At 37.5% G+C, this 25,400-nt stretch overlaps 1 protein-coding gene across 7 annotated transcripts in view; it reads left to right on the top strand.

Moving 5' to 3' along the window:
- The window catches only part of ANO3 (anoctamin 3), a 495,323-nt gene that overhangs the window by 38,296 nt on the left and 431,627 nt on the right, over positions 1 to 25,400 (top strand). For 2 of the 7 annotated variants that reach the window (XM_070383650.1, XM_070383643.1), the window contains exon 1: positions 567 to 1,102. The exons of 4 other annotated variants lie outside the window; for them this stretch is intronic. In XM_070383650.1, coding sequence (XP_070239751.1) covers positions 949 to 1,102 — 154 coding nt within the window. In that variant the 5' untranslated portion in view covers positions 567 to 948. Of the gene's footprint in view, positions 1 to 564; positions 1,103 to 25,400 lie in introns of those variants that run through there. One more of the 7 variants, XM_070383644.1, reaches the window with a different exon arrangement.

Raw genomic sequence — 25,400 nt, 5'->3', positions numbered from 1 at the left:
ATCTTGTGTTTTTGTTTTGTTTTTGTTTTCTTTGTAATAGCCATTCTAGTGAATGTGAAGTGGTATCTCATTGTGGTTTTATTTGCCCTTGCCCGATGATTAGCAACGTTGAACACCTTTTCGCTTACTTGTTGGCCATTTGTATGTTTTCCTGGGAAGACATGCAGGTTGTTTGCCAGTTCTTTAACTGGATTCTTTTGCTGCCAAATTGTATGAATTCTTTGTATATTTCAGATGTTACACACTTTCAGTTACATGGTTTACAAATGTTTTCTCCCATTCCATAGTTTGCCTTTTCATTTTGTTGACTGTATTTTTGTTGTGCAGAACTTTTTAGTTTAACTCATCATTTAATCTCCACTATCACAAGCATGTTTCAGGAAGCATGAAGACTACAGTCTCACAATCCTGACCGAGGAAATATAATTTAGAATTAACTTCCTTCCAAATTAAGACATTCCTCTGATGTGCTGCCCAGTGGAATAAAGTTGCATTCTCTGACAGTACTTAGCCCCACCCAGCTGATCTTTTGTGTACAGATATGCGGAGACCTAATACCAAGTTACTAAAAGCATCTCTCTGCAGCCTTGCCTGTATCTTCACTTAGCTCATTTTACTTTCTGTTGCAGCCTCTCTGAGATGGGGTTAGCACTGCTATCATTTAAAGGCAGCAAGATTATCTTCAAGAAAAACAGCGCTAAAATCCATCCATCCTCTTGACGTCAATTGCTTAGGAAGGGAGTGAATACAGAAAACTTCGTAAAGTCAGCTCTGCATGTTTTATCTCTTTTAAATTTCCAAGTGAAAACAATTACTAGAAAGCCTGGGGTTGTTGCTGATTATAAAACAGTGATTTTCCCCCTCCTGTGATTTTTAAAAATTCAGTAGTTTGAACTATCTGAATCAAAGTTTAAACTTTGATTTATATAGCTGTATAAGAATTTTGCAATGTCAACTGTGAAGTTTGAATTGGATAATCTTTCTCCTGAAGGATTCAGACATGAGCATGCTTCCAGCTCAGATTTTGCTTTAACCTGCTTGACTGAACTTTCTGGTGATTCTAGTCAATGGGAACTTCAGCACTCCAGTTCTGTCCCTGTTGGTAAGCTAAACCTTAGATTGATATTTTTGAGTATCTTAACTTATATCTGTACTTTTTAAATGCCAGATGTGTAAAAAGTAAATCTTAATGTCATTTACTTTGCAGTCGTGTAACTGGTGTCAATTTTAGTTTCTTGAGCTATTTTTTCCTGAAATATATAAATACTTTTTATAGAAAAGAATAGAGGGTTTGCCAATAGAGTAAAATGTCAGAAAACAAATTCAATGAACTAAAAAAAGTTAATGGTGAAGTAGATTTTGTTTGTCTGAACACTCAAGTCTATCATGGCTTAGTTTTGTTTGGGACGACTGATGAAATCAGGGGATTTATCCATAAACTGCAAAAAAAAAAAAAAAAAAAAAGCCCTGCCATCTTTCATTCCTCTTTTTTATTTCTGTTTTCTTTTACATAATTATATCAAAGACAAAATATGCTTTGCCTCTCTTTAAGAACAAGATAGTATGCCTTTTGGTTTTGTTATTTTATTTGGATTCTGTGTGAGCTGACAGTGTTAATAGAATTTAATGTGAAGAATTTCTTTTTTGATACCTTTGGGTATTACTTATCCAGAATCTCAGTTTTCCTTCTTGCTCTGCAATTTTGAGTAACTAATGCTAGACACTAATAGTTTGCATTCATCAAAAACTTCTGAGGGTTTCATTTGGATGAACAGCTGTGAGATGTCAATAATAAATTGTTCTTTGTAGAAAAAAATTGTATAATAAATAATACTTAAATGTTATTCTAAAGGAAAACTATTATGATTTAGTTCTTTATCTTTACTCATAAAAATGACAGTGTAATATGAATGTAAAAGTTAAGCAAAGCCTTCTGGCATTGAAATATGTGTAATATCATATATGAAATGAGTTGCCAGTCCAGGTTCGATGCACAATACTGGATGCTTGGGGCTGGTGCACTGGGACGACCCAGAGGGATGGTATGGGGAGGGAGGAGGGAGGAGGGTTCAGGATGGGGAACACATGTATACCTGTGGCAGATTCATTTTGATATATGGCAAAACCAATATAATATTGTAAAGTTAAATAAAATAAAATTAAAAAAAAAGTTAAGCAAAGCCTTCATCACTCTGGTTGTTACTGGACACTAATCTTTGTCCAGTGAAAAATATTTGCAGAAATAATAAATTCCATTTTGTAACCAGAGGATTATTCCAAGAGAATCTGGCATGTTTATTTGTTTTGAGATGTTTAAAAAGAAGCTTTATGTGACTCCAAACCAATTGCTGATTTTTTTGTTGATAGATTCTTTGTCTTCTGTGACTTGTTTTATTATACTATAGGCAGTTCTACAGTCAGGAGATATAACAATCTTTTGTAAATTTTCTTTCCATTGTAAGAAAAGAGGTCCCCATGTTATTGTCTTTTTCTTAAATTGAGAATCTTCTTGAGAATTGAACCTACAATTTCATAAAGTGGAAAAATCAGTTCTTTACAAGTAAATGCAGCTTTATACAGGAAACTTAGACAGGAAAAGAAAATTTATAAACAAAGCATTTGCCAGTTCAATCATTTTCTTTGCAAGGAATTTTATCTTATTTCATCTCTGTCATAGCACATCTTGAATTGAACAGTTGTCTTCATGCAGTTGAGCTGTACATCTATAGCTTAAGTGTAAACCCAGAGCCTGGAAGACACTTCCTCATTGATATCCTGGCAGTGCCTCAAATTCAAAACAACTAAGCAAAACTTCCTAAAAACTCCTCCTCCTTTTTATATCCTTTTTTTCCCTTTTAGTCAATAACTGCTTAGCATATATTTCAGTATAAAGTTTGTGTTTAGTTGTATGCATGTTAGTTTATTAATAATATTTGTCTTCTCTACCTCTTTGACAACCACTGTAGCCCTAGTACTCAGTAGGGTGCCTGGCAATAAAAGGTTCTTGATGTGACTCCCTGCCTGCATACCTAAGGGACTGAAAGATTGGCCCTCTTCATTCCGCCTAGTGCATGCACCTGTGTAGATTTCTAACTGATCTCACCTCCAGGTTCTCTAACAAGCCTCTTGCATATTGACAGTCACATTTGTTGTTGTTTGGTTGCTCAGTCATGTCTGACTCTTTGCCACTCCATGGACTGCAGCTCGCCAGGCTTCCCTGCCCTTCCCCATCTCCCGGAGCTTGCTCAAACTCATCTCCACTGAGCTGGTGATGCCATGCAACCATCTCATCCTCTGTCGTCCCCTTCTCCTCTTGCCTTTGATCTTTCCCAGCATCAGGATCTTTTCTAATGGGTTGGCTTTTCCCATCAGGTGGCCAGAGTATTGGAGCTTCAGTTTCAGGCTCAGTCCTTCCAAAAAATATTCAGGGTTGATTTCCTTTAGGATTGACTGGATTGTTCTCATTGCTGTCCAAGGGACTCTCAAGAGTCTTCTCCAATACCACATTTCAGAAGCATCAATTCTTTGATGCTCAGCCTTCTTTAAGGTCCAACTCTCACATTCATGCATGACTACTGGAAAAACCATAGCTTTGACTAAAAGGACCTTCGTTGGCAAAGTAATGTCTCTGTTTTTTAGTATGTTTTCTGGGTTGGTCATAGCTTTTCTTCCAAGGAGCAAGTGTTTTTTAATTTCATGGCTGCAGTCATCATCTGTGCTTTTTTTGGAGCCCAAGAAAATAAAGACTGTCAGTGTTTCCATTGTTTCCCCATCTATTTGTCATGAAGTGATGGGACCAGATGCGATGATCTTAATTTTTTGAATGCTGAGTTTTAAGCCAACTTTTTCACTCTCCTCTTTCACCTTCATCAATAAGCTCTTTAGTTTCTCTTTCCTTTCTGTCATAAGGGTGGTGTCATCTGCATATCTGAGGTTATATTTCTCCTGGCAATCTTGATTCCAGCTTGTGCTTCATCCAGCCAGGCATTTCATATGATGTACTCTGTATATAAGTTAAATAAGCAGGGTAACAATATACAGCCTTGAAATACTCCTTTCCTAATTTTGAACCAACTGTCCAGTTCTAACTGTTGCATCTTGACCGGCATACAGATTCTGCAGGAGGCAGATAAGGTGGTCTGGTATTCCCATCTCTTGAAGAATTTTCCACAGTTTTTTTTGTGATCCACACAGTCAAAGGCTTTAGCATAGTCAATGAAGCAGAAGCAGATGCTTTTCTGGAATTCTCTTGTTTTTTTTTTTTTTTTATATGATCCAACGGATGTTGGCAATTTGATCTCTGGTTCCTCTGCCTTTTCTAAATCCAGCTTGAACATCTGGAAGTTCTCGGTTTACGCACTGTTGAAGCCTAGCTTGGAGAATTGTGAGCATTATTCTGCTAGAATGTGAAATGAGTGCAATTGTGGGGTAGTTTGAACATTCTTTGGCATTTCCTTTCTTTGGGATTGGAATGAAAACTGACCTTTTCCAATCCTGTGGCCACTGCTGCATTTTCCAAATTTGCTGGCATATTGAGTGCAGCACTTTCACAGCATCATCTTTTAGGATTTTAAATAACTCAGCTGGAATTCCATCACCTCCACTAGCTTTATTCATAATAATGCTTCCTAAAGGCTCACTTTACTTCACAGTCCAGGATGTCTGGCTCAAGGTGAGTGATCACACCACCTGGTTATCTGAGTCATTAAGATCTTTTTTGTATAATTCTTCTCTGTATTATTTCCACCTCTTCTTAATATCTTCTGCTTCTTTTAGGTCCATACCATTTCTGTCTTTTTTTTTTAATACATCTTTTCATTAAATATTAGCTTGGTGTCTCTGATTTTCTTGAAGAGATCTCTAGTCTTTCCCATTCTATTGTTTTCCTCTGTTTCTTTGCATTGATCACTTAGGAAGGCTTTCTTATCTCTCCTTGGAATTCTCTGGAGCTGTGCAGTCAGATGGTATATCTTTCCTTTTCTCCTTTGCTTTTTGCTTCTCTTCTTTTCTCAGCTAATTGTAAGGCCTCCTCAGATAACCATTTTGCCTTTTTGCATTTCTTTTTCTTGGGGATGGGATTGATCACCACCTCCTGTACAATGTTACGAACCTCCATCCATAGTTCTTTAGGCACTCTATCAGATCTAATCCTTTGAATCTATTTGTCACTTCCACTGTATCGTCAGAAGGGATTTGATTTAGGTCATTCCTGAATGGCATAGTGGTTCCCTACTTTTTTTAATTTAAGAAGACAGTCACATAGTCCTTCATAAGTACAAGTCTGACCTATTTTCACCCTTGTTTACAATTTCTGTAATTCTTTATGACTTCAGTTATAAACCTAGTGCTCTATGATCTAAATCTGTTTTCTTCCAAAACGTTTCCAGCCTCATATAACCTACACATACCCAACAAGAATGTTTTTCACTTTAAATCAGTGTGCATATTATTCTTTAAAAATAATTTCCAATAATTCTTTCCCTCTGCCTCTATTAAGATCTCACTGAGATAAAATACTGTTGTATCCCCAAATACCTATGATTAACTCTCTATATAAAGGAATTTTTCCTGTTGCTAAACTTCTACAAAATGTTTGTTCATTGTGTTAAAATGTTCACATTCTAATTATTTTTATAAATACATATGCTCATGGATCCTTTCCTATTAGATTATGCTGCTTAAAGGTAATTGCCATTTCACAATTGTTTTTGTGTCTGTGAATCACATATAACAATTGTCTGTCACATACAGTAAATATGATTCAGTGAATTGCCAGTTAGTACCATATAGTTTGGGCTTCCCTGGTAGGTCAGCTGGTAAAAAATCTGCCTGCAATGCAGGAGACCCCCGTTCAGTTCCTGGGTCAGGAAGATACCCTGGAGAAGGGATAGGCTACCCACTCCAGTATTCCTGGGCTTCCCTGGTGGCTTAGACCTGGTGGCTCAGACCTGGGTTCGATCCCTGGGTTAGGAAGATCCCCTAGAGGAGGGCCTGGCAAACTACTCCACTGTTCTTGCCAGGAGAATCTCATGGACAGAGAAGCCTGGCAGGCTGTGGTCCGTGGGTTCAAAAAGAGTGGTATGTGACTAAGCACAGAACAGTATAGTTTATCTTTTAATGAATTTTATGTTATAGGTAGTATTTACTGAAATAAAATTATACATATATTTTAACAGCCAAAATATGTGGAAATTATTACACAATATGTTGCCTGATAATAACAAGTACCTGGAATTTGTTTTTTATTTGAAATTTTTATGGAGCATTGAGCATTCTAGAATCTGCTTTGTCCTATTTCTAATAGAGTCAGGTTGTATCCTTTCATTCAATATATATTGATTGAATATTCATGAGAGTTAATGCTTAGATGTCTATATGAAAATAAAATTAGGTGATAACAGAAGTAGAGAAGAACTGTATCCTTTTAATCTCAGTGGCATGACAGTGTGCATTTTTTTTCTTTTTGGTAACTTTATTTATTTTTGGCTGTGCTGGATCTGGTTGCAGCGAGAGGAGGACTCTCTCCAGTTGTGTAGCGGGTTCCTCACTGTGGCTTCTCTCCTTGCAGAGCATGGGCTCCAGGCACATGAACTTCAGTAGTTCTGGAACATGGGCTCAGTAGTCGCAGTTCCTAGGCTCCAAAGCACAGGCTCAATAGTTGTGGCACATGGGCTTAGTGGCTCCACAGCGTGTGGGATCTTCCCAGACCAGGGACTGAACCTGACTCTATTGCAATGGGAGGTGGATACTTTACCACTGAGCCAGCAGGGAAGCCCAGCAGCATGTTTTCAGTATGCATATGTGCATACTCCTAGCATGGGAAAATGAAGTATGAGATGAATGGTAGTTCCTACATTTTGTCAGTCAGTCAGTTGCGACAGTTCAGTCGCTCAGTCAGTCTGACTCTTTGTGACCCCATGGACTGCAGTGCACCAGGCCTCCCTGTCCATCACCAAATCCCAGAGTTTTCTCAAACTCATGTCCGTTGAGTCAGTGATGCCATCCAGCTATCTCTGTCATCCCCTTCTCCTCCTGCCTTCAATCTTTCCCAGCATCAGTGTCTTTTCAAATGAATCAGTAATCAGCTTCAGCATCAGTCCTTCCAATGAACACTCAGTACTGATTTCCATTAAGATTGACTAGATGGATTTCCTTGCCGTGTCCAAGGGACTCTCAAGAGTCTTCTCCAACACCACAGTTCAAAAGCATCAATTCTTCGGTGCTCAGTTTTCTTTATAGTGCAACTCTCACATCCATACATGACCACTGGAAAAACCATAGCTTTGACTAGATGGACCTGTGTTGGCAAAGTAATGTCTCTGTTTTTTAATATGTTGTGTAGGATGATCATAACTTTTCTTCCAAGGGCAAGCGTCTTTTAATTTCATGACTGTAGTCACCATCTGCAGTGATTTTGGAGCCCAGAAAAATAAAGTCTGTCACTATTTCCACTGTTTCCCCATCTATTTGCCATGAAGTGATGGGACCAGATGCCATGATCTTAGTTTTCTGAATGGTGAGTTTTAAGTCAACTTTTTCACTCTCCTTTTTCATTTTCATCAAGAGGCTTTTTAGTTCTTCTTCACTTTCTGGCATAAGGGTGGTGTCATTTGCATATCTGAGGTTATTGGTATTTCTACCAGCAATCTTGATTCTGGTTTGTGCTTCATCCAGCCCAGAGTTTCTCATGATGTACTCTGCATATAGGTTAAATAAGCAGGGTGACAAAATACAGCCTTGATGTACTCCTTTTCCTATTTGGAACCAGTCTGTTGTTCCATGTCCAGTTCTAACTGTTGCTTCCTGACCTGCATACAGGTTTATCAAGAGGCAGATCAGGTGGCCTGGTATTCCCATTTCTTTAAGAATTTTCCACAGTTTGTTGAGATCCACACAGTCAAAGGCAAACGTCTGACAAAATATGGTCCACTGGAGAAGGGAATGCGAACCACTTCAGTATTCTTGCCTTGAGAATCCCATGAACAGTATGAAAAAGCAAAAAGATATGACACTTAGAGATGAACTCCCCAGGTCAGTAGGTGCCCAATATGCTACTGGAGATCAGTGGAGAAATAACTCCAGAAAGAATGAAGAGATGGAGCCAAAGCAAAAACAACACCCAGTTGTGGATGTGACTGGTGATAGAAGAAAAGTCCAATGCTGTAAAGAACAATACTGCATAGGAACTTGGAATGTTAGGTCCTTGAATCAAGGCAAATTAAAAGTGGTCAAACAGGAGATGGCAAGAGTGAATGTCAACATTTTAGGAATCAGCAAACTAAAATGGACTGGAATGGGTGAACTTAACTGAGATGACCATTATATCTACTATTGTGAGCAAGAATCCCTTAGAAGAAATGGAGTAGCCATCATAGTAAACAAAGGAGTCTGAAATGCAGTACTTGGATGCAGTCTCAAAAATGACAGAATGATCTCTGTTTGTTTCTAAGCCAAACCATTCAACATCATAGTAATCCAAGTCTATGCCCTGACCAGTAATGCTGAAGAAGATTTTAATGGATCTGTCTAAAAAGAAATACATTCCATTGTCTGCAAAAGCAGTATTTATATTTTTCACTTTTTTAAAAATACCTTGAAGATAACACATACCTACAGAATTTAAATAGTTCTCACAAGACATCTATTAGATAGAGTTTGTTTATCTTAAACTGTTCACTAAGAGAATCCAAATTTCAGAGAAGTAATTTAATTGGACAAAAGTCATATACATATAGTAAGAGAGAGAGTGTGTGTGTGTGTTTGTGTATGTTGGGGAAGTTTAAGAGTTCTTAATCTGTTTTCTGTCTCTAGTGTTTTTTCCTTCTTAACACAAGTGGGACATTAAGTTTAAAGAAAGTCACATGGGGGAACATGCTTTATTGTGTTCCAGAAATGAATTTAATTAGTAATCAGTAAATTTCCTGTCTGGACTCCAGAATGCACTTTAAATGATTTGTGAGCCAGTGAGCATTTCATCATTATGGTCATCTTGGTCATCATCCTTACTGTTGTGTTAATGACAAGCACAGATATATAATTTCCTGTGTATTCAAGCAGTGCTTTCTTTTATACCTATAATGTTTATATTTATATATAAAACATATAATGTTTATTTATAACATACTAATGTAATATATATACATTTATACATACATACATGTATACACACACACACACACACACTCTGGAGAAGGGAATGGCAATCCACTGCAGTATTCTTGCCTGGAGAATCCCCACGGATAGAGGAGCCTGGCGGGTCACAGTCCATGGGGTCGCAAAGAGTCAGACATGACTAAGCAACTAACACTACATTACTACACTATACACACACAAATGTATGTATTTACATATTTAATTTCTCATGTTCAGCCCTATGGAGAGTTAGGTAATATTATTTCCTTATCACACTACTAGTCAATCAACAGATATTTTCTACACCTTAAGAAATGTGTAGTGGAGTAATGGATCATTTCTCGCTGTGAGAACAGTGGTTCACATTTGATATATGTGCCAACATGAACAATAAGGAACAAATTATATGTACATAAATGCAAAGAGTGGTTACCACTGATTTTAGATGTTTATAAAATCTACACATCTTTAATTTTCTGTAACAATCTGTTATGCATCTATAGGTTATAAAAACTTATTTAAACCTAATTGTGTCTTTGATTCGGAGAAGGCGATGGCACCCCACTCCAGCACTCTTGCCTGGAAAATCCCATGGATGGAGGAGCCTGGTAGGCTGCAGTCCATGGGGTCGTGAAGAGTCGGACATGACTGAGCGACTTCACTTTCACTTTTCACTTTCATGCATTGGAGAAGGAAATGGCAACCCACTCCAGTGTTCTTGCCTGGAGAATCCCAGGGACAGCGGAGCCTGGTGGGCTGCCATCTCTGGGGTCGCACAGAGTCGGACACGACTGAAGCAACTTAGGAGCAGCAGCAGCAGTGTCTTTGATTATTGTGACTTTTTGGTGATTGGCTCTACTTGATAGTTAGAGACCTACAATTTAGGAAGCAGATCATTTGTTCAGGTTGTGGTTATTATAATATAGCAGAAAGAAGACATAACTACTGCAGACTGTAGCAAACCCGGATGCAATTTTAAAGAATGTCTTCTCCCCTTGTCTATAGTGTCTGCCTGTGTGGATGTCTAGTTCTCTAGAGTGACTTACTGCTCTGTCTTTACATCTGTTTTCTATATCCTTGATGCTTCTGAATGTTTGCTTTTTTGCCAGCTCCTCAGGGACTCTTACTATTTTTCATGAACTGTTTTTCTAGTTTCAAATTAACCTGTTGCTGCATGATGCAGACACGACATTCCTTTAGAATTTAAGTACCTCATACAATTAGATAATAACCTCTTAACATAAAATCGTATATTACTGAAAAAAAGTTGTGTCAGTTATCTCAATTATGTGAAAGCAAACCAGTAAACATCCATTTGGGCCAATGGGCTGCATATTGAAACAATGCTTATATAATTCACATAAGTACTGCTACAAATACTTCACAGTGGTGGTAAGTGTACAGTGCTAATTCTGAAGATCACTTTGTTCATCTATTATTCCTTACCAAAACCAGGTATGTCCCACTGATAGTCATGTAACTTCCAGTGTGATAAAGTAACATTTTGATCAATGTGATCTATAATTCACTTAAAGGCCAATAACATAAAATACATTTCAATGGTTGAAAGATTTTGGCCATAATAGATAGTAAATCTTTTTTCTAGAGTTTCATACAGTGCAGTCTAATATATTCAAGAACGTATGTGATTCAACTTTGAAGAAGTTTGTTAATTTTATTTAATCTAGGACTGGGCATGTTTATTAGACTCAAAACACTTTTACATAGAACATTTCCAACATCCTGCAAGATTTGCTTTGAAGATTTAAAGAATACATTATGTAACTAATGAAATAATGCGAACTCTAATAAAAAATCAGGATAGGGTCCCACTAAGTCACCTCAAAGTATACCACCTTAGACAAGGTTTTAACATCTCTTCTGGATGATTTTCCTAATCTATACAATATCTAGAATAGATTAGTTGATCTTGAAGGCCACTGATAATTATAAAAAAACTTAATAAAAACAGATTCAGAACATTTCCAATACACATCATTAAGCTTGGTAAAGCCAGTAATATAAAAATAGGTAAAGATAATGTGTATATTTATATGTAAGTTATAGCAGTGAGTGTCAGCATATGCAATGAACTTCATAATTTTCAGAACTCTTTTACATTTGAATTTTACAACCACTCTGTAGATGAAATCATTTTATTATTCCCGTTTTACAAATAAAGAAACTGCATATCTAACAGTTAAATTTTAGTCAGTGGCAAACCAAGGACTTAAATCCAGGTTTTTTCCAATTCCACATGTTATTACCACTATGCTACTACAAGTATAAGTACCACTATTGCTGTAATGATTATAGTGAAAAATATGAAAAACAACAATATTTACTATATTAATTGCCTTCCAGACAATTCTAATCTCATTTTATTTTTCCGATACTGTTCAGAAGAACGGAGAGATTCAATAGTATTGTAATCACCTGTCTATTTCAAATATAGTTTTTCAATAAAGAAGGGTTGAGCTGGTATCTTTGCAAGAAAAAATATGACAAGTAACTTGTTAAGCTAGGAATGACTACTTGGCCTACAGAAATTAACTGTTAACATGCTGGTTTTAAAAAATTAGTATGATCATTTCAAATGTGTTCTATATATTTGGTGAAGCACAGAATCTTTTAATAGTATTAATCATTTTAAATCATTTTTTCCTGTCTAAATTAGGAAGCTTATTCAATTCTAATGATTTCTGGTAAACTAATCCTAACTTTTGACCAACTATCATTAAATACTAGAGGCTGACACAATTGCTGTACTTTAAAAAATTGCCTTTGAGTTATTTCCATAAGAGACTTGCTTTCTTCTCTAAATTTTTATTTAAAAAAATTCAGATGTCTTAGCAAGGTGCTGGTGTACTGTGCATTTACAGTAACATTTTGATGCAAACAACATCCTTTCTGCTTTCTTTTGTTTGTAGCTGAGGATTAACTTGAAATTATTCTATTTAGTCATACTGCTACTTAATACCAAAGATGAAGATGAGAAGCTGGGTCTCATTTCTCATCTATTGCATTTCACACTAAAGTAGTTATCTTCCCTCAAAAATTTCTTAGTATCATGTCTCCCTGATACCAAGTGAAAATAAATCTACTCCACTGAAGTATAACTGAGACATAAAACAATTAATTATTGTGCTTTCCTTAGGAAACAGATTTTAAGGTGTCATATGATCGCAAACAAATGCTGTATTTTCAAGAGCATTGCACCATTCAGTAGTAATCAGAGGAGTAAATATAAACCCATGATAAATATTACACAGTATCCCCATCAAAAGGCACACACGTACATACACATTCAGTCACTGTGTTTTTTAGAGAATTTTATTGCTATTTTTTCGAAAGTGTTCTGGAACCCAGAAATGACTGACCACTCTGCTGAAATTCTAGTTGTGCTAAGCATAAAAACAATCTTTTTATCATCATAGGTGGTTTGGGCTATTATCAAATGGGCTTTTCAATGATTATTTTTTGTCTCAAAAAATTAAGAGCATGACTACTAAAGGGAATCCAAAGAATAGGTTCTGTGTTCTCTGACCTTGGGGTATGAGGATGAGCATCCAACTAATGTCAGCCCAGAAGACTATCTCTGACCAAAAAGTAGAAGACAGGCCACTCTACAAAAAGAGGTTTGTTCAGTTAGAAGTAATTAGAGGTACTAACTTTTTTGAGATGCTTAGAACTATGACCAGCTGCCACATGACTAATTATAGTTGTACAAACATCACCAACTGTTCGTTTTTATTAAATGTCTGCTCTGTGTCCAACTCTCTGCCAGTGTCTGTGAGAAATGTACTTGGAAGGCCCAATGTCTGCTCTAAATCTGGTTATGAAAAAATCCATATGTATGATTGAAACAGGTTACTGTCTCATCCTGCCAGTGTCATTTAGGGCAGGAACCTATGAACCGGGAGGACAGTGCTTTTAGAGAGGTAGTTCTTAAAGCCAAAGTGTAGCCCACAGAGCACTCGCATTAGAATCTTGTAATATGTGAATATTCTTGGATCCCATCCCAGACCCATTACATGTACACTCTGTGGTTATAATACAGAAATCTAGATTTTAGAAACTTCTCATAATATGACTCTGTATACCAAAGGTTGAGAACCAATGTTTTTGTCAATGGCAAGGAGAGGTTTATTGGCAAAGGCCCCTTTCGGTGATCACTATATTATGGCTTTTTTTTTTTTCCAGATAATTTCTGATTGTAACGATTTTCAAGTCTCCATTTGACTGTCACAGCATTTCCACAACCCTCTATTCCAATCTCATCTTCATGCTGGGGCCCTAGCATAGAGGCCCACATGAAAACATTAAATCCAGGTAAAACACTGAGTACTCCAGTACTCTTGCCTGGAAAATCCCATGGGCAGAGGAGCCTGGTAGGCTGCAGTCCATGGGGTCACTAAGAGTCGGACCTAACTGAGCGACTTCACTTTCACTTTTCACTTTCATGCATTGGAGAAGGAAATGGCAACCCACTCCAGTGTTCTTGCCTGGAGAATCCCAGGGACTGGGGAGCCTGGTGGGCTGCCGTCTCTGGGGTCACACAGAGTCGGACACAACTGAAGCGACTTAGCAGCAGCAGCAGCAGCAGAACTCTTTTGTCATCAACTTTTGTTTAATGGCTGTTGATCCATTTATATACTTGCCAAAGTGTCTTCCTATTTTTCTTACGCCTACACATCACCCTCAGATAAATTCAGATTCACATCCTTCTAAAAAGTCCTTCTTCTCATCTTTTATACAAAATACTTCATTTTCTCTATATTGGAGGTTCATTATACCCATTTCTATGGCACTGATTTCAATGTAAAGTGTTTACTTTTTGCATTTAATCTTGCATTTAAATGGGTGTATTTTGTAAAATAGAGAATAAACTTCTACAAGATAAGAGACATGTTGTACTTCTCTTCCCTCAAGAGGGACCACCAGAGAGCTCTGTGAACAGAAGGACCTGCATCACTTGTTCTTAATATGACTTTACAAAGATGGCCCAACTGATGGAAATCTTTACTTCCTTTGTGTAATGTTTTAATATAACTCTGATCTCCTAATGGCTCTGCCTAGGGACCTTCAGTTCATTCTGTCTCAAGAAGAGCAATCTAGGTTCATATAATATGTGTACTTTGGCTGCCCTGGTAAAATGAAAAGTTAATGCTAATGTGATGTTGTAAAATGAAATAACCCCAACAACCATCATTTTGTTAAATGCTTGCTGAAAATATTCTACTAGGAATTGAGTACTTCTGTTATAATTCAAAATAATGATTTAAAAAGTGGCCTTTCTAGATTCCACATATAAGGGATGACATGATATTTCCCCTTCTCTGTCTGGCTTAATTCACAAAAGGAGTGATGCAAATGAACTTACTTACAAAACAGAAGCAGACTCACAGACTTTGAAACTGAAAAAGAGCTTATGGTTGCCAGGGGTTGGGGCAGGGGAGGATAGGGGGAAGGGATATTTAGGGACTCTGGGATGGGCATGTACACACTGCTATATTTAAAATAGATAATCAGTAAGTACCTAGTGTACAGCACAGGGAACTCTGTTCAGTTATGTGGCAGTCTGGATGGGAGAGGGGTTTGAGGGGGAATGGATACATGCATACGTATGTATGGCTGAATCCTTCACTGTTCACTTGAAACTCTCACACAACATTTGTTAATTGGCTAAACCCCAGTACAAAATAAAAGTTTTTTTTTTTCAAAGTAGCTTTTCTGATAACATACAAGGAGTGCTTATGTGGCCATTGCATCAGTGCATAATAATTGGTGGAATTCACTAAAATGAATAGAGATAAAGATAGTTGCTGATATAGAGATATCTCTCCTCAAATGATTTCTGGTGTCTTGTCTTCCTGATGCCAGATGAAAAAAATTTTTGCTTCAATTTTTTGGAATAAGTCTCAGTACCTTGGCTTATCCAGCATTTTATTTTATTTTTTTAAATTAAGACTTGTAGTGAAATGTTTATGATAATGTTCTCAGGTTGACATAATGATACATAGCCTTAATCTTTATTCATAAAACTGTTTCTGGAAAGCAATTGACAGGAAGCTCTCTCTAAAGTAATGGGTGTGTTCATATCTGAGGTATGGAGTCATACACGCTACCTAATAATTTATGACCAATTACAGAAAATATACTTAGGCACTGCAGCTTGTGAGTATTATCTCTTTACAATAGATTCAAGATTTTCTTACAGTTAATCAATCTCACTTTAACTCCAATGCTCTTATTTTTTTTTTTTTTTTTAAAGCAGGAGATAAAGTAGTGGGGTACAGATGTACGCTGTGAATTAATTAAGTCTGCGTATGTGGGTGTATTTACATGTGTAAAGGTAGAAACAAAATTGAAAATCACTATTCTTAGAGATATAAGCAGGAAGATAGAAGTCCAAGAGTAAACTATTCTGGAAAGAAATTTGGCATTATTTTTCAGGTGGATTTCAAATCATATATAGCTTTGATTCAGAAATGCAACTTCTAAGAATTTGTTTCAGATAAAATCAAGACATACACAGAAATAATGAAGCAAAAACGCTCATTGTAGTGCTGCTTTTAATAGAGATAATGAGAACTAAGAGTCCAACAGTGCTGAATTCACTAAACAATTAAACTATAACATATCTCCCAAGAAGGAATGTTAGAGACTCATAAAACAAGTAATGAAGAAAATGCTGTTGGTAATGGAAAATGCTCAAGACGTAACATTAAATGAGGTGATAAAATTATATGCAGATGTTTTATACAAGGTTTGTGTAGATATTTATAATTACATGGGATTTGAGCAAAATATAAAAGAAAATCGTACCAAAATAGTAAAATCTGTTAGTCTTGAGTGTTCAGTTCAGTTCAGTCGCTAAGTCGTGTCCGGCTCTTTGCGACCCCATGAATCGCAGCACGCCAGGCCTCCCTGTCCATCACCAACTCCCGGAGTTCACTCAGACTCACGTCCATCGAGTCGGTGATGCCATCCAGCCATCTCATCCTCTGTCGTGCCCTTCTCCTGCTCCCAATCCCCACCCCAGCATCAGAGTCTTTTCCAATGAGTCAACTCTTCACATGAGGTGGCCAAAGTACTGGAGTTTCAGCTTTAGCATCATTCCCTCCAAAGAAATCCCAGGGCTGATCTCCTTCAGAATGGACTGGTTGGATCTCCTTGCAGTCCAAGGGACTCTCAAGAGTCTTCTCCAATACCACAGTTCAAAAGCATCAATTCTTCGGCCCTCAGCCTTCTTCACAGTTCAACTCTCACATCCATACATGACCACAGGAAAAACCATAGCCTTGACTAGATGGACCTTTGTTGGCAAAGTAATGTCTCTGCTTTTGAATATGCTATCTAGGTTGGACATAACTTTCCTTCCAAGGAGTAAGTGGCTTTTAATTTCATGGCTGCAGTCACCATCTGCAGTGATTTTGGAGCCCAGAAAAATAAAGTCTGACACTGTTTCCACTGTTTCCCCATCTATTTCCCATGAAGCGGTGGGACCGGATGCCATGATCTTCATTTTCTGAATGTTGAGCTTTAAGCCAACTTTTACACTCTCCTCTTTCACTTTCATCAAGAGGCTTTTGAGTTCCTCATCACTTTCTGCCATAAGGGTGGTGTCATCTGCATATCTGAGGTTATTGATATTTCTCCCGGCAATCTTGATTCCAGCTTGTGTTTCTTCCAGCCCAGCGTTTCTCATGATGTACTCTGCATATAAGTTAAATAAGCAGGGTGACAATAAAATTTACCTTTTTTTTTGTTGTATGCTTTCCGAACTGCCTTGATTAATCATGTATTACTTTTACAATGATAAAAAGGAGTTACATCTGAATGCATATCAGGAGTATAATTGTTTTCATATACTTAAAAAAAATGAGAAAAATCTTACATGAAAATAGACATAGAGGGAGCTAAATTGTGCCAGAGTCCTTGGCTAAATATAGGTTTCCTAATATTTGAGAATTTTCAAGTCTCCATTTGACTCTCACAGCACTTCCACAACCCTCTATTCCAATCTCATTTTCATGCTGGGGCCCTAGCATAGAGTCCACATGAAAACACTAGATACTCAAGACACTTGTTCAGGATGCTGAGGATAGTCATCTTTAGCACTGTTTTTGCAGTCATTGTTCACCTCAGCTCTTCCATATACAGAAATAGCCAATATGCACACATCAATGGCCACTTACCATATCCAGGTAAAACTGCAACTGGCACTTTTATGAGCTTCATTATGTTTTACTTTCTCAGAAGAAGAAATCATTTTACAACCTTTCAAGAAAGAGGATATTTCAGGGAAGACAAAGGGGCAGCCAACAAACAGGTGCCCCATCTATTTAAGGTTAGCAGAAAGGAAAGAAAGGATAAATAATGATGGCTGTAGGCATCAAAATGTCTGTGGGCATCAAAAAGCTAACAATAAGAGAGAAGAGAAAGGGCCATGTATTAAAAACTAACAATAGCAAAAGTATGGAAATCAACAGAAAGATAATTATACAATAGAGAGAGAATATTTTTATGTATCAGGATCTGTTGAAACACAGAGACTTGTTAGGAAGATATTTTATATCTCATAGAATCATTGAATCAAGTTGAAATAGGTTCTAAGGTAAGTTTTCAGGAAAAAAAATCATAGAACATACTGATGTTTAAGCATGAAAAGTGAGACATAGCTGCTGTCAACTCCAAACACATGCTACTTATGCTGATATCCCCAAACTTTCACCTCTCCTCCAACTCTGGCGCTACACAGAAAATCACTTGGTAAACAGGAAAAGTATACAGTGCTACATCTCCAACCCAAAACTGTGCCCTAATTGGTTTCTGATTAAATCACTGCCAAAACCCTTACACTGGGGTGGAATGAACCCCACACAGGACCCATTGCCTGAGAGTAGGCAATGTATAGATTTATCAGGAGAAGGCCACTTTGAACTTGTTTCCTCATTTGAAAAACAAGGGACTTGGACCTCTTTTCAAAGATTCTTTGATTTTTTTCATAAGCATTTGGTTAAAAAATAATAAGGGTCTTTGTTTGAAGGTCTACAAAGTCCTGCAAGTCATCATAAATTTGGAATTGTTGCTTAATATAAATTTGCACGCTGGAGAAACCCATCATTGGCTTCTGATCTCCCATGTTCCTGTGTTCTCACCCTTACTCTTGTGTCTTTTCAAAACTTATGGTGCTGCCTGACTCAGGGGTACTTTTCATCTAAACCAAGGGCATTGGAGAAATCATTGCTTATCCCTTGAGTCAGCTGTGGTGGATGCTATTATTGATAGTGGCATTTTGCCTGTTCTTAGATGACCAATGGGAGAAGGCAATGGCACCCCACTCCAGTACTCTTGCCTGGAAAATCCCATGGACAGAGGAGCCTGGTAGGCTACAGTCCATGGGGTCTCGAAGAGTCGGACACGACTGAGTGACTTCACTTTTACTTTTCACTTTCTGCATTGGAGAAGGAAATGGCAACCCACTCCAGTGTTCTTGCCTGGAGAACCCCAGGGATGGGGGAGCCTGGTGGGCTGCCATCTATGGGGTTGCACAGAGTCAGACATGACTGAAGTGACTTAGCAGCAGCAGCAGATGACCAATGAACTCTACTGTCGTTTCCCATATTTGTATCTTACACATTCTGAAATTCGAACTTTTTGCCTGTTCTTTGGTTTTCTTTGTCCTTTGTTCTTTGCTTTTGCTTTTTCTTGGTCTGTAATTTGAGTTCTCAAAGCTCAAATATACTTGTTCATGTTATCTGAAAATTCTGTGCAGAAAGTTTTTGCTTCAGTTTATGAGTAGAAAATACAAACCATAATGATAATTTTAGATTTAATAGTTTTATTTTCTACTTCTTGTAAGTAAATGCAAAAGTTGCTAGCATTTATTTTTGCAATTTTTTGAACATTTAAACTGAACAACAACTTCTTGATATGGGAGTTGTCTACCTAGAAATGGAACTTAGCAGATAATCTGGTACCCTATATAAAGTAAACTTGTTATTCATCATATAAAGCAATAGAGAGGCAGTCGCTTTAGATACTAGAATCAAGCTAGAGTCCAGAGGTTGCTCTGATATTTCTTAGTTATGTGACTTAAGAAACTTTCAATGAATCTCTGTGTGTTTCTGTTTCCTCATATAAGGGTGTAAAAAAAAATCTCTATTTCACAGAATAGTTAAGAATGAGAGTGAAAGTTGGTAAGTTGTATCCAACTCTTTGTGTCTCCATGGACTGTACAATCAATGGAATTCTCCAGGCCAGGATACCGGAGTGAATAGCTGTTCCCTTCTCCAGGGGATCTTCCCAACCCAGGGATTGAAACCAGGTCTCCCGCATTGCAGGCAGATTCTTAACCAGGTGAGCCAACAGGGAAGCCGAAGCCTGTAAAAAAAAAAAAATCTCTATTTCACAGAGTAGTTAAGAATAGTAAGTTAAATAATACCAAAAAAGCATTTAGCACAATGCTTAGCAGTTAGCCTATAACTAGTAAGTATCTGGGCTTCTCTGAGCTTTAGTTAAGAATAGTAAGTGAAATAAGACCAAAAAAGCACTTAGCACAATGCTTAGTACTTAGTCTATAACTAGTAAGTATCTGAATTTCCCTGCTGGCTCAGATGGTAAAGAATCCACCTACAATGTGGGATACCAGGCTTTGATCCCTGGGTTGGAAATATCCCCTGGAGGAGGGCATGGCAACCCACTCCGGTATTCTTGCCTGGAGAATCCCCCATGGACAGAGAAGCCTGGTTGGGCTACAGTCCATGAGATCACAAAGAGTCGGACATGACCAAGCAACTAAGCAGACACAGTAAATATTTAGGAAATTTTGTTATTTTAAGTACATTATACAAGGTAACAAGGTAGGATATATACTATCATGGTGTTCCACAATATGATGACTGACCATGTTCTGGGGATTGTAATCCATATGAGACAAATTATAGCATCTGTGTAGTGAGAACTGAGCTTCTCAATTTAGGTACAGTTTTCCACTTGGATACATGACTGTGCAGAGAATTAACATCACACATTTCAGGAGCATTTATTTTACTTGAAAAGTAATCTTATGAAATTTTAATATTAAAAAGGAAAATTTGGTAGGAAGTGAATAAATACCTAGATTAATTTGTATGATAAAATGTTAGATTTCAAAGAAAATTCCTGTTAACCTAGAGATGTTTGTGGGCATTTGCTTTTCTAACATGAGAAACATTTCTAGAGGAAAGTTTGTGAGGCACTGGAAAGAAAACAAAGCAAGAAAAAAAAAATGTATTGGCTGCATCAGAATCCTGGTTTCTGCTGGTTGTTTGGGTGTTGATGGCCCATGACAATGGCTTCCCTGATGGGTCAGATGACAAAGAATCTGCCTGCAATGCAGGAGACCTGGGTTTGATCCCTGGGTTGGGAAGAGCCCCTGGAGGAGGGCATGGCACCACTTCAGTATTCTTACTTGGAGAATTCCATGGACAGAAGAGCCTGGTGGGCCACAGTCCATGGGGTTGCAAAGAGCTGGACATAAGCACACACAGCCCCATGATGACAGTGGTTCTCAGTGCTTTTTGTGGAGTCAAATGTCTTGGGTTCAGTGAGGCCATGTTCATTTTAGCATTTACATAGTTGCATTGACATTAAACAGTGTTTTCTTCTCAGGATATCATCAGGAGAAGCTGGGCATTTTATAATACTTCACTTAAAATGAGATTGGGAAAGGGAAACTTGAGCTTTTTTCTGTGTTAGTTATTAAACTTGTCTTTTGCTCCCACTCTAGATCTAGACCAGCAGAGTAATATTATGCTTAGTGACATAAGTCATACAGAGAAAGACAAATACTGTTTATGGAGTCTAAAACATAAACTAAAAAAAAAAAAAAAAATAAAAAATAAAATAAAATAAAACATAAACTAATGTGCTTAGTCACTCAGTTGTGTCAGACTCTTTGTGACCCCATGGACTGTAGCCTGCCAGGCTCCTCTGTCCATGGGGATTCTCCAGGCAACAATACTGGAGTGGGTTGCCTTGCCCTCCTCCAGGGGATCTTCCCAATACAGGGATTGAACTCAGCTCTCCCACATTGCAGGTGGGTTCTTTAGCACCTGAGCTACCAGAGAAGCCCATAAACTAATGAATATAACAAAAAAGGAACAGACTCATGGAGATAGAGAACAAACTAGTGGTTACCAGTGGGGAGAGCAGAAAGGGAGGGACACGGTAGGGGATTAAGAGATACAAACTACTATGTATAAAATAAATAAGCTGTAAGTGTATTTGTACAGTACAGGGAATATTAGCCAGTGTTTTATAATAACTATAAAAGGAATATAATATTTATAAACTGTGAATGATTATGTTGTACACCAGAAACATATAATATTGATAATCAACCATACTTCAGTAAATTTAAAATAAATTGAGGTGATCTAGCTTCTAGAAATGGGATGTCTTCTCTCAATGTTGAACAATGTGTTACATAAGGAAGCTGAGATACTAGTGATGTTCAGGCATCATCTGGATCAGCTTGACTGAATTGTACTTGTCAATGGGTAGAGATAGATCTGTAATCTTCTCTTGTGTGAAAATATGAGAGTGGGACCAAGACAGCATGTGTAGCTTGTCTAAGATCACACAAATAATTGGATACAGAGGTCAGTCTATAATGTTGTATAATTTACATTGTCAAAACTGCAAGTGTCTTCTAATTCCAAGGGTTCATGATGAATAAGAGGCACGACATGGGCTTCATCATAGAAAGCTCTGACTATGATTCAGAGACACAGTAGATTTCAGAACTTGTACAAGTTACTTAATAATTTTCTTCCTGTTCTCAGTGGGATATCCACTTTACAGACTTGTCTATGGGATTGAGAAAATGTATGAAAAAATACCTTGTGCAGAGAAGGGACTTACAATAAGTGTTTAATAAATATGTGATGTCTCCCCATTTCCCATTTTCAGTGTTTTGCCTACTTATTTACTCCCTGTGCTTTCTCAAACGAAAAATTGCTGGGCCATTCATTAATTGCTATGATAACTAAGGATAGTGAATCTGAAAACCACAAAATATTCTACAAATACCTATATCATTGTGAGTTCCCTATTTAATTCTTACAACTACATGCCTTTTACATGCCTTTTAGATCAGATTCCCTTGAGAGTGATTTATGAATAATTTCAAAAAGACAAAGATATGGGAATATTCATCTAACCATTTTTAGTAATATCAGAATCTTGAGCTCATCATTGTTGGTTTATTGTCCATTAACACTGAAGAAATTATCTTCCCCCTTTATCTATTCTGCCATTGTTTGCTCCAAAATTCTTATCTGATTCCTTGGTAGATAAGCATAATTCAGTGCTTTATTTTTATTCCTTTCCACTGAATATTTGGCTCCAGCCAGTCAAATTTCAGAATGCATGTTCCATTTCCAAGGCCACAGTGGAGACAAGTCTTGAAAGAGAAGGACATAAAGAAGAGGTCAGTTCTATAGCAGAAACCAGAGTGTGGATTTTGGAGGTTACCTAACTTCTACATCCAAAATGCTACGTATTTCATAATTTCAAATGAAATACTATAGAATAATCGTAGACAGCGTGGTCATTTTTTCCTCTGGCTTTGTCTTGAAAGTCAAATGAAGTTGTTCTCAATTTATCTGATGTCCTTATTATATGGATTCTTTAAAAAAGTTTTTAGAAAAATAAAAATAAAATTAATTAGTTTTTAGAAAGTAGCATCCTGTTAGCTCCATAAAATACATATGCAAACTGTCTTACATTTGAATTGAAAGTGACCATTTATTTCATCACAGAGAAATGATGAAGAGAAAGAATAGGTGGAATTTTTGGAAGCTCCAGGGAATGAATTATTTATTTATGGATCAACAATATAATGTGTGACCTACTAAAATGTAAAAATTGTATAATACAAGGATAGGAATGAATTAAAAGGAGATTAAAACAAGGTATCTTCTTTTAGATGACTATTAGAGAAGACATTCATTACATTAACACTCACTGAGTAGTCATGTGTCTGTGTGTGTGTGTATATATAAATATATGGCAATACATTGTACAATATATAAATATACGCAATATACAATGTACCATGGGTAAGTGTACTTTGATACGCAAGCAGTAATATCTGTGTATATGTGTGTGTACTGCCTGGGCTGGTATCAACTTTATTCTTCCTGACATTCTAGATATCACCGCATCCCTTGCCTCATTCTTTCTTATTCATGAATTAGCTCAAGCTGTCCTTTCAGTCTTGGGCTCTTGTTCTTGTCTCACCCTGAACGTGCTCAGTATTAGGATCTTGATAGATGGCTACAAAGAAGGAGAAGAAAACTAAGAAAAAGGAGAGTCTGCATGAGAGTTTTGCAGTATAGTCACTGTGTGGATGTGTCCAAGTAAGTTTAATTTTAGTCTTTAGTTTACTGAAAGTTAAGCTAGAGAAGAATCTCTTCCTGGGCTTACAGTCTGTGCTTCTATGTCATAATATCTCTTTATCTGTATTAGTCTTCCCTAGTGTTTCTGAGATGTACCTTTCCCAGATCTGGACTTGGCCACTGTTTTAATCTTCATCCACACTAGATATTCATCCTCCACAGATGTCAAATTCCTGCATTCTCCACACCTCATGCCATCTTACTCAGCCCTACCTGTTGGAACATCTGTATCTCATGCGTGACTCCAGCCTCAGTATTGCTGAGGACCTTCACAGAATATGGGGCCATCAAAATGATGGGAGTGAGCACACCCTTTCACCTCCCAGGTCCAGTGAGGTAAGAAGTGGTAGCAGTGTTCTTCCCTCTCCCAATATAAGTGGTCAGGTGTTAGAGAACAGGAAGGAATTTAGGATCGTTTTGGAAAGTCAAATTAGAACTTTAATATTGTACCTCAGTTTCATGATGAATTAATTAAATTTTGCTAAGCTGTCCTGGAAAGTGGACACACTGTATCACACCACTTTTTAAGCGGAAGAGATTTCTATCTTCTGTACAGTGTAACTTAGAATTTAACCCTCAGCAGCACACACAGCTGCTTTAAAGTTGAGAGTGATTATTGAAGGGAAAAGTGAGGTAACTGTTGATTATAGTGTGTGTCAAAGGAAAAATCAATGATTGAGGATATGTGTTCTGGACTTTCAGAAGAATCGATCAGTATGGCCCAAAGAGAGTAGAAAATGAAAGACATTTTAAAGTGGGACAGACTTTTTTAAAAGAAAGGAAGAGGTTGTTCTCAGGGGATGCAATGATGAAGACTGACCACAGAATATGATGTCTTAAAAGCATTCACTTGTGCGTCTGTGTATGCCTGTGTTTGCTGGTTTATTTTTTGCCAGTCCTGCATACATTCCTCTTTCAGTATGAATACTCTGGATTTCTCTTGGGAAATGAATCCCTTTCCTACTCTTTGATGATAAGGTTTGTGCCTCTAAACTGTGCCCGAAGTCAGCCTTCCTTCCAAGTATTCCAGTTATCGGGCCAATGAATTTCTTATTGGTTATCACTCATTTGATTTGACTTTTCTATCAGGGGCAACAGGAAGATTTCTCAAAGGTAGATATGTACATTTCCAGTTTGGGGTAGGATAATGATAAGAAATGACCTGCTTAGCTAAATTAGAAGATCCTTGTTGTCAGGTGGTGGAACATGGATAGAATGGATGAATGTTGTTGTTCAGTCACTAACTCGTGTCTGGCTCTTTGTGACTCTATGGACTGCAACATGCCAGGCTTCCCTGTCCTTCACTATCTCCCAGAGTTTTCTCAAATTCATGTCTATTGATTTGGTAATGCCATCCAACCATCTCATTCTTCATTACCCTCTTCTCCTTCTGCCCCCCAATCTTTCCCAGCATCAAGAGCTTTTTAATGAGTCTGCTCTTCACATCAGGTGACAAAGTATTGGAGCTTCAGCTTCAGCATCAATCCTTCCAATGAATATTCAGGGTTGATTTCCTTTAGGATTGACTAGTTTGGTCTCCTTGCTGCCCATGGATAGAATAGTTAGCCTTTAATGATAAATGAATAGTATTAGCCAGTGTGGATGATAGATACCCTGCTATTTGAGGGAGACCCATTTTATCTTTACTCTTTTTTTCTAGTCAAGACCTCATAACAGTAAGCTGGGCCCATAGCCAGACAACCGTTCTTAACTCATGGAAGTCTAACAAACTCTGGCCTTAACCTCTGCTCTCTAGGTTCCTGACTTTATATCCTTTTGCATCTAAAATAGATGGAAACTAAGCCTCATGTAGAAGCC

This window comes from Bos mutus, chromosome 15 (genome assembly GCF_027580195.1).
Source record: "Bos mutus isolate GX-2022 chromosome 15, NWIPB_WYAK_1.1, whole genome shotgun sequence".
NCBI classification, from domain to species: Eukaryota; Metazoa; Chordata; class Mammalia; order Artiodactyla; family Bovidae; genus Bos; species Bos mutus.
The sequence above is the reverse complement of the archived record's forward strand: the minus strand, read 5'-3'. Positions and strand labels throughout refer to the sequence as shown.